The sequence below is a fragment of the Ahaetulla prasina genome, chromosome 1 (genome assembly GCF_028640845.1).
Source record: "Ahaetulla prasina isolate Xishuangbanna chromosome 1, ASM2864084v1, whole genome shotgun sequence".
Classification (NCBI taxonomy): Eukaryota; Metazoa; Chordata; class Lepidosauria; order Squamata; family Colubridae; genus Ahaetulla; species Ahaetulla prasina.
The window spans coordinates 372,592,808-372,611,232 of NC_080539.1; the positions used below are offsets into that span (position 1 = coordinate 372,592,808).

The 18,425-nt window shown below is 46.2% G+C and overlaps 2 protein-coding genes across 2 annotated transcripts in view; one reads left to right on the forward strand and one right to left on the reverse strand.

Annotated features, from left to right (window-relative positions):
- The window catches only part of STAP2 (signal transducing adaptor family member 2), a 33,728-nt gene extending 32,530 nt beyond the window's left edge, over positions 1 to 1,198 (reverse strand). Inside the window, exons 1-2 of the mRNA XM_058163607.1 lie at positions 1,094 to 1,198; positions 829 to 998 (exon numbers count right to left, since the gene is read on the reverse strand). Coding sequence (XP_058019590.1) covers positions 829 to 924 — 96 coding nt within the window. The 5' untranslated portion in view covers positions 925 to 998; positions 1,094 to 1,198. The remainder of the gene's footprint in view (positions 1 to 828; positions 999 to 1,093) is intronic.
- A 9,172-nt stretch (positions 1,199 to 10,370) lies between these two features.
- Positions 10,371 to 16,175, forward strand: LOC131188247 (MPN domain-containing protein-like). Its single transcript, XM_058163369.1, has 2 exons — positions 10,371 to 10,588; positions 15,883 to 16,175. Exons 1-2 carry the CDS (start codon positions 10,558 to 10,560, stop codon positions 16,173 to 16,175), a joined length of 324 nt encoding a protein of 107 aa, XP_058019352.1. The 5' UTR covers positions 10,371 to 10,557.
- The last annotated feature ends 2,250 nt before the right edge of the window (positions 16,176 to 18,425 follow it).

The window sequence follows — 18,425 nt, forward strand, 5'->3', positions numbered from 1 at the left end:
GGCTGTTTGAAACCCACCCAACCCTGATTAAAATTCATCCCCTACCGCAATGGTGAAATGTAAATTTTTTTACTACTACCGGTTCTGTGGGCGTGGCTTGGGGGGGTGTAATGTGACTGGGTGGGCCTGGCCAACTTTTTTTTTTTTTTTACTTTTAAAAGCATTTTTTCTACAACCTCTTCGGCCAAAGAGGTTGTTAAAAAAAAAAAAGGCTTTTAAAAGGCTCTGGCAATCCCAGCTGAGTTGCCTGATCGTCAGAGGCTTTTCTTTTCTTTTAAAAGCATTTTTTTTTGCCTTTAAAAGGAAAAAAAAGCCATCAGGCAACACAGCTGGGATCGTCAGAGGAGCCTTTTAAAAGCATTTTTTCTACAGCCTCTTTGGCTGAAGAGGTTGTAAAAAAAAGGGGGTTTTAAAAGGCTGTGACGTTCCCAGCTGAGCTGCGTGATCATCAGAGGCCTTTTTTCCCCTTTTTTTCCTTTTAAAAGCATTTTTTCGGCCGCAGAAAAAATGCTTTTAAAAGTAAAAAAAAAACAACCTCTGATGATAGCGCAGCTCAGCTGGGCATGGGTTGGGGGGGCAGGGATTTTTGCTACCAGTTCTCTGAACCACCCGCCGCCATCGCTACCGGGTCGAGCGATCCGGTCCGAACCGGGAGCATTTCACCGCTGCCTTACCCTTATCTCCCAGGGAAGGGGTGGGGAGAACAGCTGTATTTCCCTTCCCCAGATGTGAACAGTTTCCACAGATCCTCCGTTCTGGTTTTCCCACGCTCTTTGCTCGCCCCCCCACTCCCAGTTTCTTCTCCCAATTCAAGCCAGAGAAAAGTACCTGGTCCCACGGATTCTTTTTCTCCAAGAAGCCCTCGTAGTAATGGGGAGGCAAAGCGGCCTTGGCTTTGGCTGACCGCTGGCCTGGTGCGGCCATCGCTTCCTGCCGCACTGGCCAGTGGTCGAAGGACTTTCTCTCTCTCTCTCTCTCTCTCTGCAGAGTTGAGGAATCTACACCAGGAAGCAAACATGCAATAAATTCAGCGGCACAGATTTTTTTTCTTCTTCTTCCTGGGGTTTTTTTTTTATTTTTTTTTTGCAGGCACCTGTAAATTTCCCCAGGTGTGTAGGGGGGGGTGGAGAAGCTGTCCCCTCGGCTGGTGCCCTTGGCCGCACTCGGACCTTGGACAGGGGAAAAAGGGGCCCGGAGGTTTTTTGCCAGCTGGTTCTGCTTCGCTTGAGTTGACGCGAAGAAAAGGAGGCGGCTGGCTTGTTGTTTCGGAGGCACAAGATGAATTCAGGCTTGCTGGTTGGTCCCAGCCGGCTGTCGCGGTCCGTATCTGGCTCTGCCCCACCGGCCAGCAGGTTGGGTGTTTGTTTTTTTTCCCAAATGGAGGAGAAGAAAGGGGAGAAGAGGAGAAAGGGTTTTCTGAGAAAGGGCCGAAAGCTGAGAAGATTTTGGGCAAAGTGATTTTGGGCAAAGCAGGGGGCGTGACCCCTTTGAACTGCTGGACGGAGTTCAAATCCAGCCTGTTGTTGTCGGGGAAAGGGAGGATGAGCTCCTGATGACAACAAGGGGGAAGCAGAGAGAGAGAGAGGGAAGGAGGGAGGGAGGGAGGGAGGGAGAGAGAGAAAGCAAGAGAGAGAAAGAGAGAGAGAATGGGAGGGAGGGAGAGAGAGAGAGAAAGTGCAAGGGAGAGGAGAGAGAAGAGAGAGAGGAGAGAGAAGAGGAGGGAGAGAGAGAGGAGAGGGAGGAGAGAAAGAGAAAGAGGGAGAGGAGGAGAGAGAGAGAGGGAGAGGAGGAGAGAGAGAGAAAGAGCGAGAGGAGAGAGAAAGAGGAGAGGGAGGAGAGAGAGAGAGAGCGAGAGGAGAGAAGAGAGAGAGGGAGAGGAGAAAGAGAGAGAGCGAGAGGGAGAGAGAGAGAGAGTGAGAGGGAGGGAGAGAGAGAGAAGAGCGAGAGGAGGGAGAGAGAGAGAAAGTGCAAGGGAGAGGGAGGGAGAGAAAGAGAAAGAGGGAGAGGGAGGGAGAGAGAGAGAGAGAAAGAGCGAGAGGGAGAGAGAGAGAAAGAGGGAGAGGGAGGGAGAGAGAGAGAGAGAAAGAGCGAGAGGGAGAGAAAGAGAAAGAGGGAGAGGGAGGGAGAGAGAGAGAGAGAAAGAGCGAGAGGGAGAGAGAGAGAAAGAGTGAGAGGGAGGGAGAGAGAGAGAGAAAGAGCGAGAGGGAGGGAGGAAGAAAAGAGAAAGAGCAGGAGGGAGGGAGGGAGGGAGGAAGGAAGGGAGAGAGAAAGAGAGAGAAAGGCACTCCTTGATTTACGACTGGTTCTTTAGCAACCTTTTTCTGTGATTTTGGCAAAGCAGGGGTGCAACGTTTGAACTCCTTTTGGGGAAATTGAGGCTGAGCTCCGGATAATACCAGGGAGCAGCAGAGAGTGGGGGAGGGGAAGGAAGGGAGGGAGGAAGGGAGAGAGAGAGAGAGAAAGGGACTCCTCGATTTAGGACCATTTGCCCAGTGACCCTTATGTCAGCCCCATTCTCTCAGCCCACCCCACTCCACAGGGTCGTTGTTATGGGGAAAAGAGAAGGACGGAGGAGTATCAGACATGTTCGCCGCCTTAAGTTATTTATAAAAATAACAAAGGCGGGATATAAATTAATAAGTAAAGTTAAGACGAGACAAAGAAGGTGCAAAGAAGAGCGAAGAAAGACTGGAGAGAGGAAAAAATAGCCATATCCGTCTTTTTTCGGTGCAGTAAAACACAAATGTGAACATCTCACATTTGTGTTTTAAATGGCCGTGATAGCTCAGGCTGTTAGAAGCCTGTTATTAGAACACAGCAGCCTGCAATTACTGCAGGTTCAAGCCCCACCAGGCCCAAGGTTGACTCAGCCTTCCATCCTTTATAAGGTAGGTAAAATGAGGACCCAGATTGTTGGGGGGGCAATAAGTTGACTTTGTAAATATACAAAATAGAATGAGACTATTGCCTTATACACTGTAAGCCGCCCTGAATCTTCGGAGAAGGGCGGGATATAAATGTAAATAAATAAATAAATAAAAAATCTCTAAATATGACAAGCCAACCCCATCCTAACCAACTCCCTCTATTCATCGAAACCTAAAATATATATTGATTTTGTCAGCGAGAGCAAAGTCCAAAACAAAAACCAGAAAAACGAACCCCCAACGCTAACAAACACTAACAGTTGCCAAGCACCCGAGTTTCAATCGCGTAACCTTTGGGCGGCTGCAATGGTCGTAAGTGTGGAAAAAGGGTCCTAAACTAAGTCCCTTTTTTCCCAATGCCGTCGTAGCTTCGAACGGCCACTAAACAAACTGTCATATGGTGACAATACTGCCTGCATTAAAAAAAAAACAGTTGATGGGTTAAGCCAAATATGACACTCATTTTCAGATTCCCTCTGTTCATACAAACCGAAAAAGAGAATTTAATAATAATAAAAACAACAACAACAACAGAGTTGGAAGGGACCTTGGAGGTCTTCTAGTCCAACCCCCTGCCCAGGCAGGAGACCCTATACCATCTCAGACAAATTTTCTTAAAAATTTCCAGTGTTGGAGCATTCACAACTTCTGCAGGCAATTTGCGGGTGTTTTTCTTTCATTTTCAAATTTAGGACCCAGAACTGGTTTCTAAAGAGAAACAAAAGCGATTAACCAGATTAACGGAATTGGAAGGGACCTTGTAGGTCATCTAGTCCAGGGGTCTCCAACCTTGGCAACTTTAAGACTTGTGGACTTTAACTCTCAGAATTCCTCAGCCAGCAAAGCTATTAATACAATTGAATCCAGAAATATTTTACAAATATTTTATAGTCCTTTTAGGAATGGGGTGAGGTCAATGGTAGACAGTTTTTGGTTAAAGCTTTGGGGATTTTGGGAAGAGACCACAGAGTCAGGTAGTGTATTCCAAGCATTAACAACACTGTTACAAAAGTCATATTTTCTGCAATCAAGATTGAAGCGGTTCACATTAAACTTAAATCTATTGTGTGCTCATGTATTATTGTGATTGAAGCTGAAGTAGTCTTTAACAGGAAGGACATTGCAATAGATGATTCTCTGTGTTAAACTCAGGTCATGTCGAAGGCGGCATAGTTCTAAATTTTCTAATCCCAAGATTTCAAGTCTGGAGGCATAAGGTATTTTGTTGTTTTCAGAGGAATGGAGAACTCTTCTTGTGAAATATTTCTGGACTCGTTCAATTGTATTGATGTCAGAGATGTGGTGAGGGTTCCAAACAGGCGAGCTGTATTCTAGAATTGGTCTAGCAAATGTTTTGTATGCTCTGGTTAGTAGTGTAGTGTTTTTGGAAAAGAAGCTACGCAAGATTTGGTTTACAACTCTTAGAGCCTTTTTTGCTATGTAGTTACAGTGGGCTTTGACACTTAGATCATTTGACATGAAAACTCAATGTATGTGTTTGTATATAATGTTGTGACAAAATAAAAAAAAAACAACTCTGGGAGTTGAAGTCCACAAATCTTAAAGTTGCCAAAGTTGGAGACCCCTGATCTAGTCCAACACACACACACCCGCCCACTCCCCAAAAGCAAAAGACAAATTCCTCTGCTTGAATTAAAGCCGCCATCTCTGCCAAATTCCGGGCGCTGTCCCTTTAAGAGAAAGGCAACCTGGCCAAGCTTGGCAGGGATTCTGTTTTGAACTGGAGCCCAGAAATATCTTGTTTATCTACCCAGAAGACCCAACCTTTCCTAGTTGGTTGGCAAACCTAGAAGATAAAATCTCTCTTTTTTTGCAAGATATCTTTTTTTTTTTTTTTTTGTAAATCACCACCCTGGATCAGCTATTTGTCTTTCCACATTCCAGTAGCTCTGCCCTTTGCAACTTCAATAAATATTCTGGGTTTTTTGTTTTTTTTAAGGCTGGCAGGGAAGAGGACGGTGTAACAGGGGCAGGAGAGAATGGCTGCAGATACAGCTGTTTTTCCTCCTCTGCTTGTCTTTAAGGGATTTCAAAGTCTTTGCCTCCCAACCATTCATTTAGTATAATAGAATAACGGAGTTGGGACCTTGGAGGTCTTCTAGTCCAACCCACTGCTCAAGCAGGAGACCCTATACCATTTCAGACAAGTGGCTGTCCAGGTTCTTCTTAAAAACTTCCAGTGATGAAGTACCTACAACTTCTGGTGGCAAGCTCTTCCACTGGTTAATTGTCCTCATTGTTAGGAGGTTTCTCCTTAGTTCTAGGTTGCTTCTCTCCTTGATTGGTTTCCATCCGTTTTGCTTCTTGTCCTGCCTTTAGGTGCTTTGGAGAATAGGTTCTTCTTCTTGGGAATGAGACAACTTGCCATAGCCAAATTGACATGGCCAGAACGTCATGGCTAACTTATCATGGCCAACATGTCATGGCCAACTTCTCATTGCCAAGTCATCATGTCCAACTTGCAATGGTTAACTCATCATGGCCATCTTGTCATGACTAACTCGTTATGGTCAACTTGCCATGGACAACTCATCGTGGCCAACTTGCCATGGACAACTCGTCATGGTCAACTTGCCATGGCCAACTCATAATGGCCAACTTGCCATGGCCAACACATCATGGCCAACTTGCCATGGCTAACTCATCATGGCCAACTTGCCATGGCCAACTCATCATGGTCAACTTGCCATGGCCAACTTGCCATGGCTAACTCATCATGGTCAACTTGCCATGGCCAACTCATCATGGCCAACTAGCCATGGCCAACTCATCATGGCCAACTTGCCATGGCTAACTCATCATGGTCAACTTGCCATGGCCAACTCATCATGGCCAACTTGCCATGGCCAACTCATCATGGCCAACTCGCCATGGCCAACTCATCATGGCCAACTCGCCATGGCCAACTCATCATGGCCAACTCGCCATGGCCAACTCATCATGGCCAACTCGCCATGGCCAACTCATCACGGCCAACTTGCCATGGCCAACTCATCACGGCCAACTTGCCATGGCCAACTCATCACGGCCAACTTGCCATGGCCAACTCATCACGGCCAACTTGCCATGGCCAACTCATCACGGCCAACTTGCCATGGCCAACTCATCACGGCCAACTTGCCATGGCTAACTCATCATGGTCAAATTGCCATGGCTAACTCATCATGGCCAACTTGCCATGGCCAACTCATCATGGCCAACTTGCCATGGCCAACTCATCATGGCCAACTTGCCATGGCTAACTCATCATGGCCAACTTGCCCTGGCGAACTCATCATGGCCAACTTGCCATGGCCAACTCATCATGGCCAACTTGCTATGGCTAACTCATCATGGCCAACTCATCACGGCCAACTTGCCATGGCTAACTCATCATGGTCAACTTGCCATGGCCAACTCATCATGGCCAACTTGCCATGGCTAACTCATCATGGTCAAATTGCCATGGCTAACTCATCATGGCCAACTTGCCATGGCCAACTCATCATGGCCAACTTGCCATGGCCAACTCATCATGGCCAACTTGCCATGGCTAACTCATCATGGCCAACTTGCCCTGGCGAACTCATCATGGCCAACTTGCCATGGCCAACTCATCATGGCCAACTTGCTATGGCTAACTCATCATGGCCAACTCATCACGGCCAACTTGCCATGGCTAACTCATCATGGTCAACTTGCCATGGCCAACTCATCATGGCCAACTTGCCATGGCCAACTCATCATGGCCAACTTGCCATGGCCAACTCATCATGGCCAACTTGCCATGGCTAACTCATCATGGCCAACTTGCCATGGCCAACTCATCATGGTCAACTTGCCATGGCCAACTCATCATGGCCAACTTGCCATGGCCAACTCATCATGGCCAACTTGCCAGGGCCAACTTGCCAGGGCCAACTTATCATGGCTAACTGATTATGGCCAACTTGTCATCGCCAATTCACCATGGCCAACTCACTGCAGGACACTCAAAATTCTAGGATTCTACTGCCATACTTTGGCACAAAAGCAGTTTAATGACAATGCTATCCAGGTAGTCCTCAACTTAAAACAGTTCATTTAGTGACCGTTCAAAGTTACAACGGCCCTGAAAAATGTTATAACCGTTTTTCACACTTACAACCGTTGCAGCATCCCATGATGACCTAATCAAAATTTGGACACTTGAAAACTGGTTCATATTTATGACGGTTGCAGCGCCCAGGGGTCATGTGATCCACTTTTGCGACCTTCTGACAAACAAAATCCACCGGGAAGCCTGATTCAGTTAACAACCAAGTTAATTTATCAACTGCAGTGACTCCCTTAACAACTGTGACAAGGAAGGTCGTAAAATAGGACCAAACTCACTGAACAAATCTCTCACTTAGCAACGGAAATTTTGGGCTCCACTGTGGTCGTAAGTCGAGGACTACCTGTATAACCAGGCAAACAGTGCCCTCTGCTGGCCAGCTTCTTCCTTGCAACTTTCAAGGCCCAAACAAGATTCTGGGATTTTGCGGCAATCTGAAAAATTAATTCATTTCCTTCCTGCCTCCCATTTCCAAGTGCCAAAATTTAGATCAATACAGGGAGTCCTCGACTTACAACGGTTCATATAGTGACCGTTCACAGTTACAACGGCACTGAAAAATGTGATTTAGGATCGTTTTTTTCCCCACTTACGACCATTGCAGTCTTCCCCACAGGGACGTGATCAAACTTCTGACGCTTGGCGTTGCGATGTCATGCGATCAACTTTTGCGACCTTCTGACATTGTCAAGTCAATGCGGAAACCAGATTCACTTAACAATCCTTTTCCTAAGTTAATAACCGCAGTGATTCACTTAACAACGGTGGCCAGAAAGGTGCTAAAATGAGGCGAAAACTCACTTAGAATGAATGAATGAATGAATGAGCTGGAAGGGACCTTTGAGGTCTTCTAGTCCAGCCCCCTGCTCAAGCAGGAGAGAACCTACGTACTATTTCCGATAAATGACTGTCCAGATTCTTCTTAAAATGGAGCGCCCACTTCACAAATGTCTCGATTAGCCACAGAAATTCTGGGCCCCATTGTGGTCGTAAAGTGAGGACTACTGTATAAGGAAGCCCTCCACTTGCAACCAGAATTTCCATGGCTAAGGAGGACGGTTGTTCAGCGTCCAATAATGTGACTTGAGAGGTGTTGTTGTTTTTTTTGCAACAGTGGTAAGGCAAATCTCTGAAGTCGCTAAGTGAATTATACGGTCGTTAAGCAAACCTGGCTCCCACCCCCCATGACTTTGCATGTTGGAAGCCCGATTTGGGAAAGCTGCAAATGGTTGCCAGGAGTCTGAATTCTGGTCACGTGACTGAAGGGATGTCCAGGACCAGAGGTCACTTTTTTCCAGGGCTGTGGCCACTTCCGACAGTGACTAAACGAATGGTTGTAAATCGAGGACTAGCTGTAATTGCTAGAGGCCTCAGGGGTCATTGTTTAGGTTACTTGGGTGGGGTCCCTTGTAATATTGGGGGGTAGAGGGCGTGTCACTGACATAGGGAGCTCTGACTCTTGTTTCTGCAGAAAAAATAATTGCTTCCAACCTGCCTTCCATTGAGGACATTGAGGACAATCATTGAGGACAATCATTTAGGGGACATTAAAAAGGGGGACATTAGGACAGGGACGGTAGGCACGTTGGTGCGCTTCTGCGCCCCTCTTAAAGACTTCTTAGGAATGGGGTGAGGTCGACAGTAGACAGTCTAAGGTTAAAAGTTTTGGGGGTTTGGGGATGAAACCACAGAGTCAGGTAGTGCATTCCAGACATTGACCGCTCTGTTCCTGAAATTTACCTTAAGTTTGTCTCTATTGCGTGCTCGTGTATTGTTGTGGTTGAAGCTGAAGTAATCATTGACAGGTAGGACATTGTAGCAGATGATTTTATGTACTACACTTTGGTCAGACCGAAAGCAGCGTAATTCTAAGTTTTCTAAGCCCTCCTCTCGTCTTTCTGTCCTCCCTCCCTCCCTCCTTACTTGTTCCTTTTCCTTTCTTCCCACTTCCCTCATTTTTCCTTCCTTCCTTCCTCCCTTCTTCTCTTTTTTGTCTCTTCCTCCCTCCCTCCCTTTCTTTTTTTCTCTCTTCCTCCCTCCCTTACTTTTTCTTTCCTTCCTTCCTTTTCTCCTTCCTCCTTCTTTCCTCCCTCCACTTTCCTTCCCTCTTTACTTCTTCCTTCTTTCTTTCCTCCCTCCCTCCCTCCTTCCCTCTGTCCTTACTTATTCTTTTTCCTTTCTTCCTACTTCCCTCATTTTTCCCTCCCTCCCTCCCTCCCTTCTTTCATTTTTTGTCTCTTCCTCCCTCCCTTACTTTTTCCTTCATTCCTCCTCTTTCCTTCCTTTTCTCCGCCCTCCATCCCACCCTCCCTGTTCTTTTTCCTTCCTTCCTCCCTCTTTTTTCTCTTCCTCCCTCCCTCCCTCCCTTTTTTCTTTTTATCTCTTCTTCCCCCCTTACTTTTTCCTTCATTCCTCCTCTTTCCTTCCTTTTCTCCTCCCTCCATCCCACTCTCCCTCCTTGTTCTTTTTACTCCCTCCCTCCCTCTCTCCTTCTCTTCTTAGTCTCTTCCTCCCTCCTCCCTTCTTCTTTTCCTTTTTGTCTCTTCCTCCCTTACTTTTCCTTCATTCCTTCATTCCTCCTCCTTCTTCTTTTCCTTTTCTCCTCCCTCCATCCCACCCTCTCCTTGTTCTTTTCCTTTCTTCCTTCCTCCTTCCTCCCTCCTCTTCCCCTTCCTCCCTCCTTCCTCCTTCTTCCTCCCTCCTTCCTTTTCCTTTTATGCCTCTTCCTCCCTCCTTACTTTTCCTTCCTCCTTCCTTTCTCCTCCCTCCATCCCACTCTCCCTCCTTCTTTTCCTTTTCTCCTCCCTCCTCTCTCTCTCCTTCTCTTCTTAGTCTCTTCCTCCCTCCCTCCCTTCTTTCCTTTTTTGTCTCTTCCTCCCTCCCTTACTTTTTCCTTCATTCCTTCATTCCTCCTCTTTCTTTCCTTTTCTCCTCCCTCCATCCCACCCTCTCCTTGTTCTTTTTCCTTTCTTCCTTCCTCCTTCCTCCCTCCTCCTCCTCTTCCTCCTCCTCCTTCCTCCTTCTTCTTTCCTCCCTCCCTTTTTCCTTTTATGCCTCTTCCTCCCTCCCTTACTTTTCCTTCCTCCCTTCCTTTTCTCCTCCCTCCCACCCTCCCTCGTTCTTTTTCCTTCCTTCCTTCCTTCTTCCTCCCTCCCTCCCTCCCTCCTTCTTCTTCCTCCTCCCTTTTCCTTTTATGTCTCTTCCTCCTCCCTTACTTTTCCTTCCTTCCTTCCTTCCTTCCTCCTCCCTCCTTCCCACCTCCCTCCTTGTTAATTCCTCCTCCTCCTTTCCTTCCTCCCTTTCTTCTTCCCTCCCTCCCTCTTCGCCTCCTTCCTCCCCCTCCCTTCTTCCCACCTTCGCTCTCCCCCCCCACCCCCGCCGCCTTTCCCGTCCTCCTCCTCCTCCTCCTCCTGCCCGGCTCCTGCCTTTTCTCCGCCTCCCTTTGTTTCCCTCTCCCGCGGCCGGCCAGGCGAGGATGCTGCCGGGCTGGAGCAGCGGCAGCAGGAAGAGGAGGAGGAGGAGCAGCGCCGGGCCATGGCTGCGGCTGCGGCTGCGGCGGCTGCAGGTACGGCGGGCGAGGTGCGGATCCCATGCCGGCCCCGCAAGCCGCGAGCGCTGCTCCCTCCCCGGCGGGTCCGTGGCGGCGAGGGTGCCTCTGAGCACGTACAGAGGGCGGGCGGGCGGGAAGGAGGGGGCTGCGGAGGCATCGTCCGGGGGGCTTTGTTTGGAGCGGGGGGAGCCTTCCTGGAAGCCTTCCTTCCCCCCACTTGCCGGCCTTGGGAAAGGGGTCTCTGGGCATGGGCAGAGGGCGGCAACGGGAAAAGCTGCGGGAGGGGCGGGCAAACCTTGAAGGGGTAAGAAAAGGAGGAGAAGCCTATTAAGGACAGGGGTCTCCAACCTTGGTCCTTTTAAGACTGGTGGACTTCCAGAATTCCTCAGCCAGCTTTGCTGGCTAAGAGATTCTGGGAGTTGAAGTCCACAAGTCCACAGGCTTTGCTGGCTGAGGGATTCTGGGAGTTGAAGTCCACAAGTCCACAGGCTTTGCTGGCTGAGGGATTCTGGGAGTTGAAGTCCACAAGCTTTGCTGGCTGAGGGATTCTGGGAGTTGAAGTCCACAAGTCCACAGGCTTTGCTGGCTGAGGGATTCTGGGAGTTGAAGTCCACAAGTCCACAGGCTTTGCTGGCTGAGGGATTCTGGGAGTTGAAGTCCACAAGTCCACAGGCTTTGCTGGCTGAGGGATTCTGGGAGTTGAAGTCCACAGGCTTTGCTGGCTGAGGGATTCTGGGAACTGAAGTCCACAGGCTTTGCTGGCTGAGGGATTCTGGGAGTTGAAGTCCACAAGCTTTGCTGGCTGAGGGATTCTGGGAACTGAAGTCCACAAGCTTTGCTGGCTGAGGGATTCTGGGAGTTGAAGTCCACAAGTCCACAGGCTTTGCTGGCTGAGGGATTCTGGGAGTTGAAGTCCACAAGCTTTGCTGGCTGAGGGATTCTGGGAGTTGAAGTCCACAAGCTTTGCTGGCTGAGGGATTCTGGGAGATGAAGTCCACAAGCTTTGCTGGCTGAGGGATTCTGGGAGTTGAAGTCCACAAGTCCACAAGCTTTGCTGGCTGAGGGATTCTGGGAGTTGAAGTCCACAAGCTTTGCTGGCTGAGGGATTCTGGGAGTTGAAGTCCACAAGCTTTGCTGGCTGAGGGATTCTGGGAGTTGAAGTCCACAAGTCTTCAAGTGGCCAAGGTTGGAGAGCCCTGCTTTAGGAAGGACCGACCGCATATCAGCGCTTCTCACCAGGGCGGCTGTAAAGAGCTGTGGACTTCAACTCCCAGAATTCCTCAGCCAGCATATGCGGGCTGGAAAATTCCGGGAGTTGAAGTCCCCCCCCCACCTCCCGTCTTTAAAGGGTGAGGACGGCTTATTGTAGAATGCTTTTTTCCCAACCTGTCCTCTCGTGGAGAAAGGATCTTGACAGACTTGAACATTGGGCGCTAACTAACAAAATGAAATTCAACAGTGAAAAAAGTAAGGTTCTACATTTAGGCCAAAAAAACAAAATGCACAGGTACCGTATATGTGGTACCTTGCTCAATAGTAGTACCTGTGAGAGGGATCTTGGAGTCCTAGTGGATAACCATTTAGATATGAGCCAGCAGTGTGCAGCAGCTGTTAAAAAAGCCAACACAGTTCTGGGCTGCATAAACAGAGGGATAGAATCAAGATCACGTGAAGTGTTAGTACCACTTTATAATGCCTTGGTAAGGCCACACTTGGAATATTGCATCCAGTTTTGGTCGCCACGATGTAAAAAAGATGTTGAGACTCTAGAAAGAGTGCAGAGAAGAGCAACAAAGATGATTAGGGGACTGGAGGCTAAAACATATGAAGAACGGTTGCAGGAACTGGGTATGTCTAGTTTAATGAAAAGAAGGACCAGGGGAGACATGATAGCAGGGTTCCAATATCTCAGGGGTTGCCACAAAGAAGAGGGAGTCGGGCTGTTCTCCAAAGCACCTGAGGGTAGAACAAGAAGCAATGGGTGGAAACTAATCAAGGAGAGAAGCAACTTAGAACTAAGGAGAAATTTCCTGACAGTGAGAACAATTAATCAGTGGAACGACTTGCCTGCAGAAGTTGTGAATGCTCCAACACTGGAAATTTTTAAGAAAATTTGTCTGAGATGGTGTAGGGTTTCCTGCCTGGGCAGGGGGTTGGACTAGACTCTGTTGTTGTTGTTGTTGTTGTTGTTGTTGTTGTTGTTGTTGTTATTATTATTATTATTATTATTATTATTATTATTATTATTATTATTATTATTATTATTATTATTATTATTATTATTATAAGAGGGATGGGGGTCTCTCTGGGATCATCCAGATGGGTCTCCTGTGATTCTCCAGCTCTTAAGTTCTGTTCAACTCATATCAGTAATGAAGATTTAAAGCCCTCCACAAAAGTTCTCTCTCTGTGTCTCTTTATTCTCTTTAAGCTCTCTTTCTTTTTCCTCTTTTTATTCTCTCTCTCTCTTTCTATCATCCATCTTTGTCTGTCTGTCTATCTATCATCTCTTTTATCATATATCATCTATTTATCAAATCTATCTATCATCTTTATCAATCAATCAATCTCCATCTATCATCTATATCAATTCCATCTATCTATCCAGCTAGCTAGCTATCATCTTTATCAATCAATCAATCTCCATCATCTATTTATCAATTCTATCTATCTACTACCCACCTACCTACCATGGGCTATTTACCTTTACTGTTCAGACTCTGCCACTTCAATGACAGAAGCTTCTGCAGATCGTCCTTTATGACATCTGGGTGGGTGGGTGGAACCGCTCGACGATTTTACTACCGGTTCTATAGAAACGGACAGAACCAGGAGCAACCCGCCATTGCTACTACCTACCATGTAATCTCCCTCTCTTGTCTGTCTGTCTGTATCTATCTATCTATCTACCTCCCCCACACATCTAACATCCATCCACTCATCCATCCATCCATCTATCTCCCCACACATCTATCATCATCCATCCATCCATCCATCCATCCATCCATCCATCCATCCATCCATCCATCATCCATCCATCCATCCATCCATCCATCCATCCATCCATCCATCATCTATCTATCTATCTCCATCATCTATCTATCATCCATCCATCCATCCATCCATCCATCCATCCATCCATCCATCCATCCATCTATCTATCTATCTCCCCCACACATCTATCATCCATCCATCCATCCATCCATCCATCCATCCATCCATCTATCTCCCCCACACATTTATCGTCCATCCATCCATCTATCTAAATATCTATCTATCTACCTCCCCCACACATCTATCATCCATCCATCCATCCATCCATCCATCCATCCATCCATCCATCCATCCATCCATCCATCCATCCATCCATCTATCTATCTATCATATAAGATCCATCATCCATCCATCCATCCATCCATCCATCCATCTATCTATCTATCATCCATCCATCTATCCATCCATCCATCCATCCATCCATCCATCCATCCATCCATCCATCCATCTATCTATCTATCTCCCCCACACATCTATCATCCATCCATCCATCTATCTAAATATCTATCTATCTATCTATCTATCTATCATCCATCCATCCATCTATCTATCTATCTACACATCTATCGCTCATCCATCCATCCATCCATCCATCCATCCATCCATCTATCCATCCATCTATCTATCTATCTATCTATCTATCTCCCCCACACATCTATCGTTCATCCATCCATCTATCTAAATATCTATCTATCTATCTCCCCCACACATCTATCATCCATCCATCCATCCATCCATCCATCCATCCATCCATCCATCCATCCATCCATCCATCCATCCATCCATCCATCCATCTATCTATCTATCTATCTATCTATCTATCTATCTATCTATCTTACCTACCTACCATCTAATTAGCTATTATCTATCTTGCCCTCCCTTCCCCTTCCCTATCCTATCTTATCCCACCTTTATTATAATAAATTTATATTTATTTATTATTATAAATAAATGTATTAGTTTTATAAATAACTCAAGATGGTGAACATCCATAATACTCTTCACTCCTCCCATTTCCCCCACATCAACTATGTGAGATGGGTTAGGCTAAGAAAGAATGATGGCACCCCGAAGACTCCCAGCCAGCTTCCATGCCAAAGACAGGACTAGAACTGCCCATCTCCTGGTGATTGGCCCAAAGTTCACTCCACTGGCTTTCATGCCTAAGGTGGAACTAGAACTCACCGTCTCCCGTTTCTAGCCTGGTGCCTTCACCAGACTGGTTCTCTTTACTCTTAATGGAAAAGGAAGGGAGGTGGGAACGGAATGACAACAAACCACAGAATCGTGTCTTCAGGCCCTAGCTTCCTAAACTAACTATAACCTTCATGAGGACTAGAACCCTGAGCTTTGTTTCCCCCCAGAAAGGAACTCAAGCCAAATGGAAGGGCGTGGCACCAGAGATGCCGAATCGCAGTTGGAGTTGGTGGGAGGAGAGGGTGATTTTTGACAAGCCGTCCTGTGTTTTCCTGATCATCATCATCATCATCAGAAAATAGAATCGAATCGAATCGAATTCTTTATTGGCCAAGTGTGATTGGACACACAAGGAATTTGTCTTGGTGCCTACACTCTCAGTGTACATAAAAGAAAAGATACATAAGGTGCAACACTTAAAGATAGTCATAGGCTACAAATTTAAGGCTTAATGATACAATGATACAATGATACTTAGTGATAGTCATAGGGTACAAATAAGCAGTCAGGAAACAATATCAGTATAAATCGTAAGGATACAAGCAACAAAGTTATAGTCATAAGTGGGAGGAGATGAGTGATGGGAACGATGAGAAGATTAATAGTAGTGCAGATTTAGTAAATAGTTTGACAGTGTTGAGGGAATTATTTGTTTAGCAGAGTGATGGCATTTGGGAAAAAACTGTTCTTGTGTCTAGTTGTTCTGATGTGCAGTGCTCTATAGCGTCGTTTTGAGGGTAGGAGTTGAAACAGTTTCTGTCCAGGATGCGAGGGGTCTGTAAATATTTTCACGGCCCTCTTCTTGATTCGTGCAGTATACAGGTCCTCAGTGGAAGGCAGGTTGGTAGCCATTATTTTTTCTGCAGTTCTAATTATCCTCTCAAGTCTGTGTCTGTTTTGTTGGGTTGCAGAACCAAACCAGACAGTTCTAGAGACGCAAATGACAGACTCAATAATTCCTCTGTAGAACTGGATCGGAAAAGGATGAAGCGAAGACGCGCAGGGTGAGATCTAAACTATCTACTCCATCTCTGATTGGCTTCCCGCATCCATTCCAGGGATGGACGCGGAATCCCTAGCTGGGGATGAGTGTCTGGAGGAAGATGAGGAAGAGCTGGAGACCAGCTTGGAAGACCCAGAACAGGACACGGTGGGGAAAACTGTGCCGGGTGGACGCAGCTGCGGCCTCCTGACCCGCCGAGGAATCACACTACGGGTTCTTCTCAAAGACGGGCTGATCGAACCCGGGGAAGGAGTCCTCTCTATTTACTATCTGGTAAGAGAGCTTCTCTCCCCCGCCTCTCAGGGCAACCCGGTCAAAAAAGTCAAGATGGCTGCCAGACAAGTGTGAGCAAAGGGTTGCAGTATTTTGCATTTTCTCGAGATAGCACAGAATTGGAAACCTCCGGATATCCCACCGGATCAAATTATAATTAAAAAATATATATGAATGTGCAGAAATGGATAGATTATCGATGGAAATGAAGGAGAGGGAAGATACTTAGTACTATAAAATATGGAATAGATCAGGGGTTAAATCTAGCAGGTTCTGGAGAACTGGTAGCGGAAATTTTGAGTAGTTCGGAGAACTGGCAAATACCACCTCTGGCTGGCCTCAGAATGGGGTGGGAATGGAGATTTTGCAATATCCTTCCCCCAGGAGTGGGGAGGAAATGGGGATTTTGCAGTATCCTTCCCTCGGGAGTGGGGAGGGAATGGGGATTTTGCAGTATCCTTCCCCCAGGAGTGGGGTGGGAATGGAGATTTTGCAGTATGCTTCCCCCAGGAGTGGGAGGAATGGAGATTTGTGCCTTCCTAATTTAACTGAGATTTATGGCGGGAATGATCAGTGTGTGTAAATCTCAGAGTTTTGTTTTCCTCTCTGTCCTCCTTGTTTTTATGTGTGTATGTCTGTCTTTGTGGGCCCTTGAGGTAATTGTAACTGTAAAATGTATCTGATCTCTAGAGACAAGAATTTTAAATTGTTAGGGAAAAACAAAACAAAAGGTTGAAGCAATAAAATAGGGAAAAGAGAGAGAGAAAGAAAGAAAGCCTTTGCCCTATTTTCGTGTGGCCACCGGGAATAGGGTACAGAACTTTTCATTTCTGCTTTTTTCTCCTCCTCTTTATCTTAAAGTAACAACTCAAGTTTATAAGGAAACATTTTAAGTTCACTTACAAGATAAGTTTATGAGGAAACGTTTTAAGTTCACTTACAAGAGAAAAAAAAAAATTCAGTCTTGCATTTACTGTGTGTTTAAATTATTTTACCTGTTCCTGAAGCATGTGAATCCAGTTTTTTCTTTCTCATCAGTTGTTGAAACTGCATTTTGTTGAAACTGCATTATCTTTTAGTAACTGCAATATTGATGTGTTGTTTCTTTTCAAACTCTGCCTGCAAGATATCTACCCCCCCCCTTTAATCCTGTTACAATGCCTTTCCTGAGAAGATTACCCACAAAAGTGGGGAGGAGATCCTGTTCTAATGTCTTTCAGCCCTGAAAAGATGACTCTGCAACTGTGGAAGCAGAGCACATGGTTCCAGATGCTGCCTCCAGAGGAGACCTTCCACTTGTTGGAGTCAGGAATTGAGTTTGAATCCAGCCCCCACTGAAAGTCATCACAGCAACCAGATTGGAGCAGACCTTTCCAAACCTGACTGACCAACAAGCATGCCACCCAGCAGACATGAAAGAAAGGACCCTGAGATGTACAAGTAAAGACTAAAAGACTCTTTTCAATTCCCAGAAGACAACTGGAAAGACTATGGGGAGGTGGAAATTCATTGTAAGGTTTTCTGTCTTGTCTCATTTACATTGTAATCAGTCTAAAGTACTCATGTAAGGATTGTATTTGAGTGGCTACCACAGCAAGTTCTGAACACGTTAGATTTTTGTCTGGTGGGAGGAAATATGTCCAAAATGTTTGTATTGCCTGTATTGTAAAAGTAGCTGCATACACAGGCACACACAGAGAGACACACCATTCAGAATTAGTCTATTCCTTCACTTACCTCCACACAAGACTTTTAGGTTGATTTTGCTCTGTGGCACTAAAAGCCCAAGGAGTCAGATCTCCTGCTAATTCCATGGGGAGGCATCCCCTCAGGCAATTCCTCTCTTGAAGAGATAGCAGAAAAGTGATATCCAAAACCCAAGCCCTGACTATGACTCACAAATGATGCTGCCCAGTTGCCCAGTAAAGCAAGATATGTTGCACTGGTGGTCTCATGAGTAGAAGTCCCAGGGCTCATTGTGTAATTTAAAAAAAAAAGAAAGAAAGGAAAAGCCTGGATTGCACACTGATTAACCTCAATTTGGACTGAAAAAATCTTGGATAGACTAAAGTAAGAGCTAGGGCAGGTTCCGTAACCAACCCTTGGAAATGAGCAGCCTGTAATTTAAAGGAAAACCATGGCTGTGAAAATTTTGGGATGTGTGCTTGCTTGACCTGACTGGAAGCTCACAGAAAGTGATATCTAACAGCTGAAATTAATTGGCATAGAAAATTGGATACTGTAAAATTCTTACCAGAACTTTTCCCCTGGCTGCTAGACCTTCATGGTTGAAAGCTTTTGGGAGCCACTGAAGGAATCTTTTTT

Coding starts and splice junctions, on each gene's coding strand:
- LOC131188247 (XM_058163369.1), top strand. CDS start 10,558: ATGGCTGCGGCTGCGGCTGCGGCGGCTGCAG. Junction 10,589..15,882: donor TGCGGCTGCGGCGGCTGCAG/GTACGGCGGGCG, acceptor CATCCATTCCAG/GGATGGACGCGGAATCCCTA.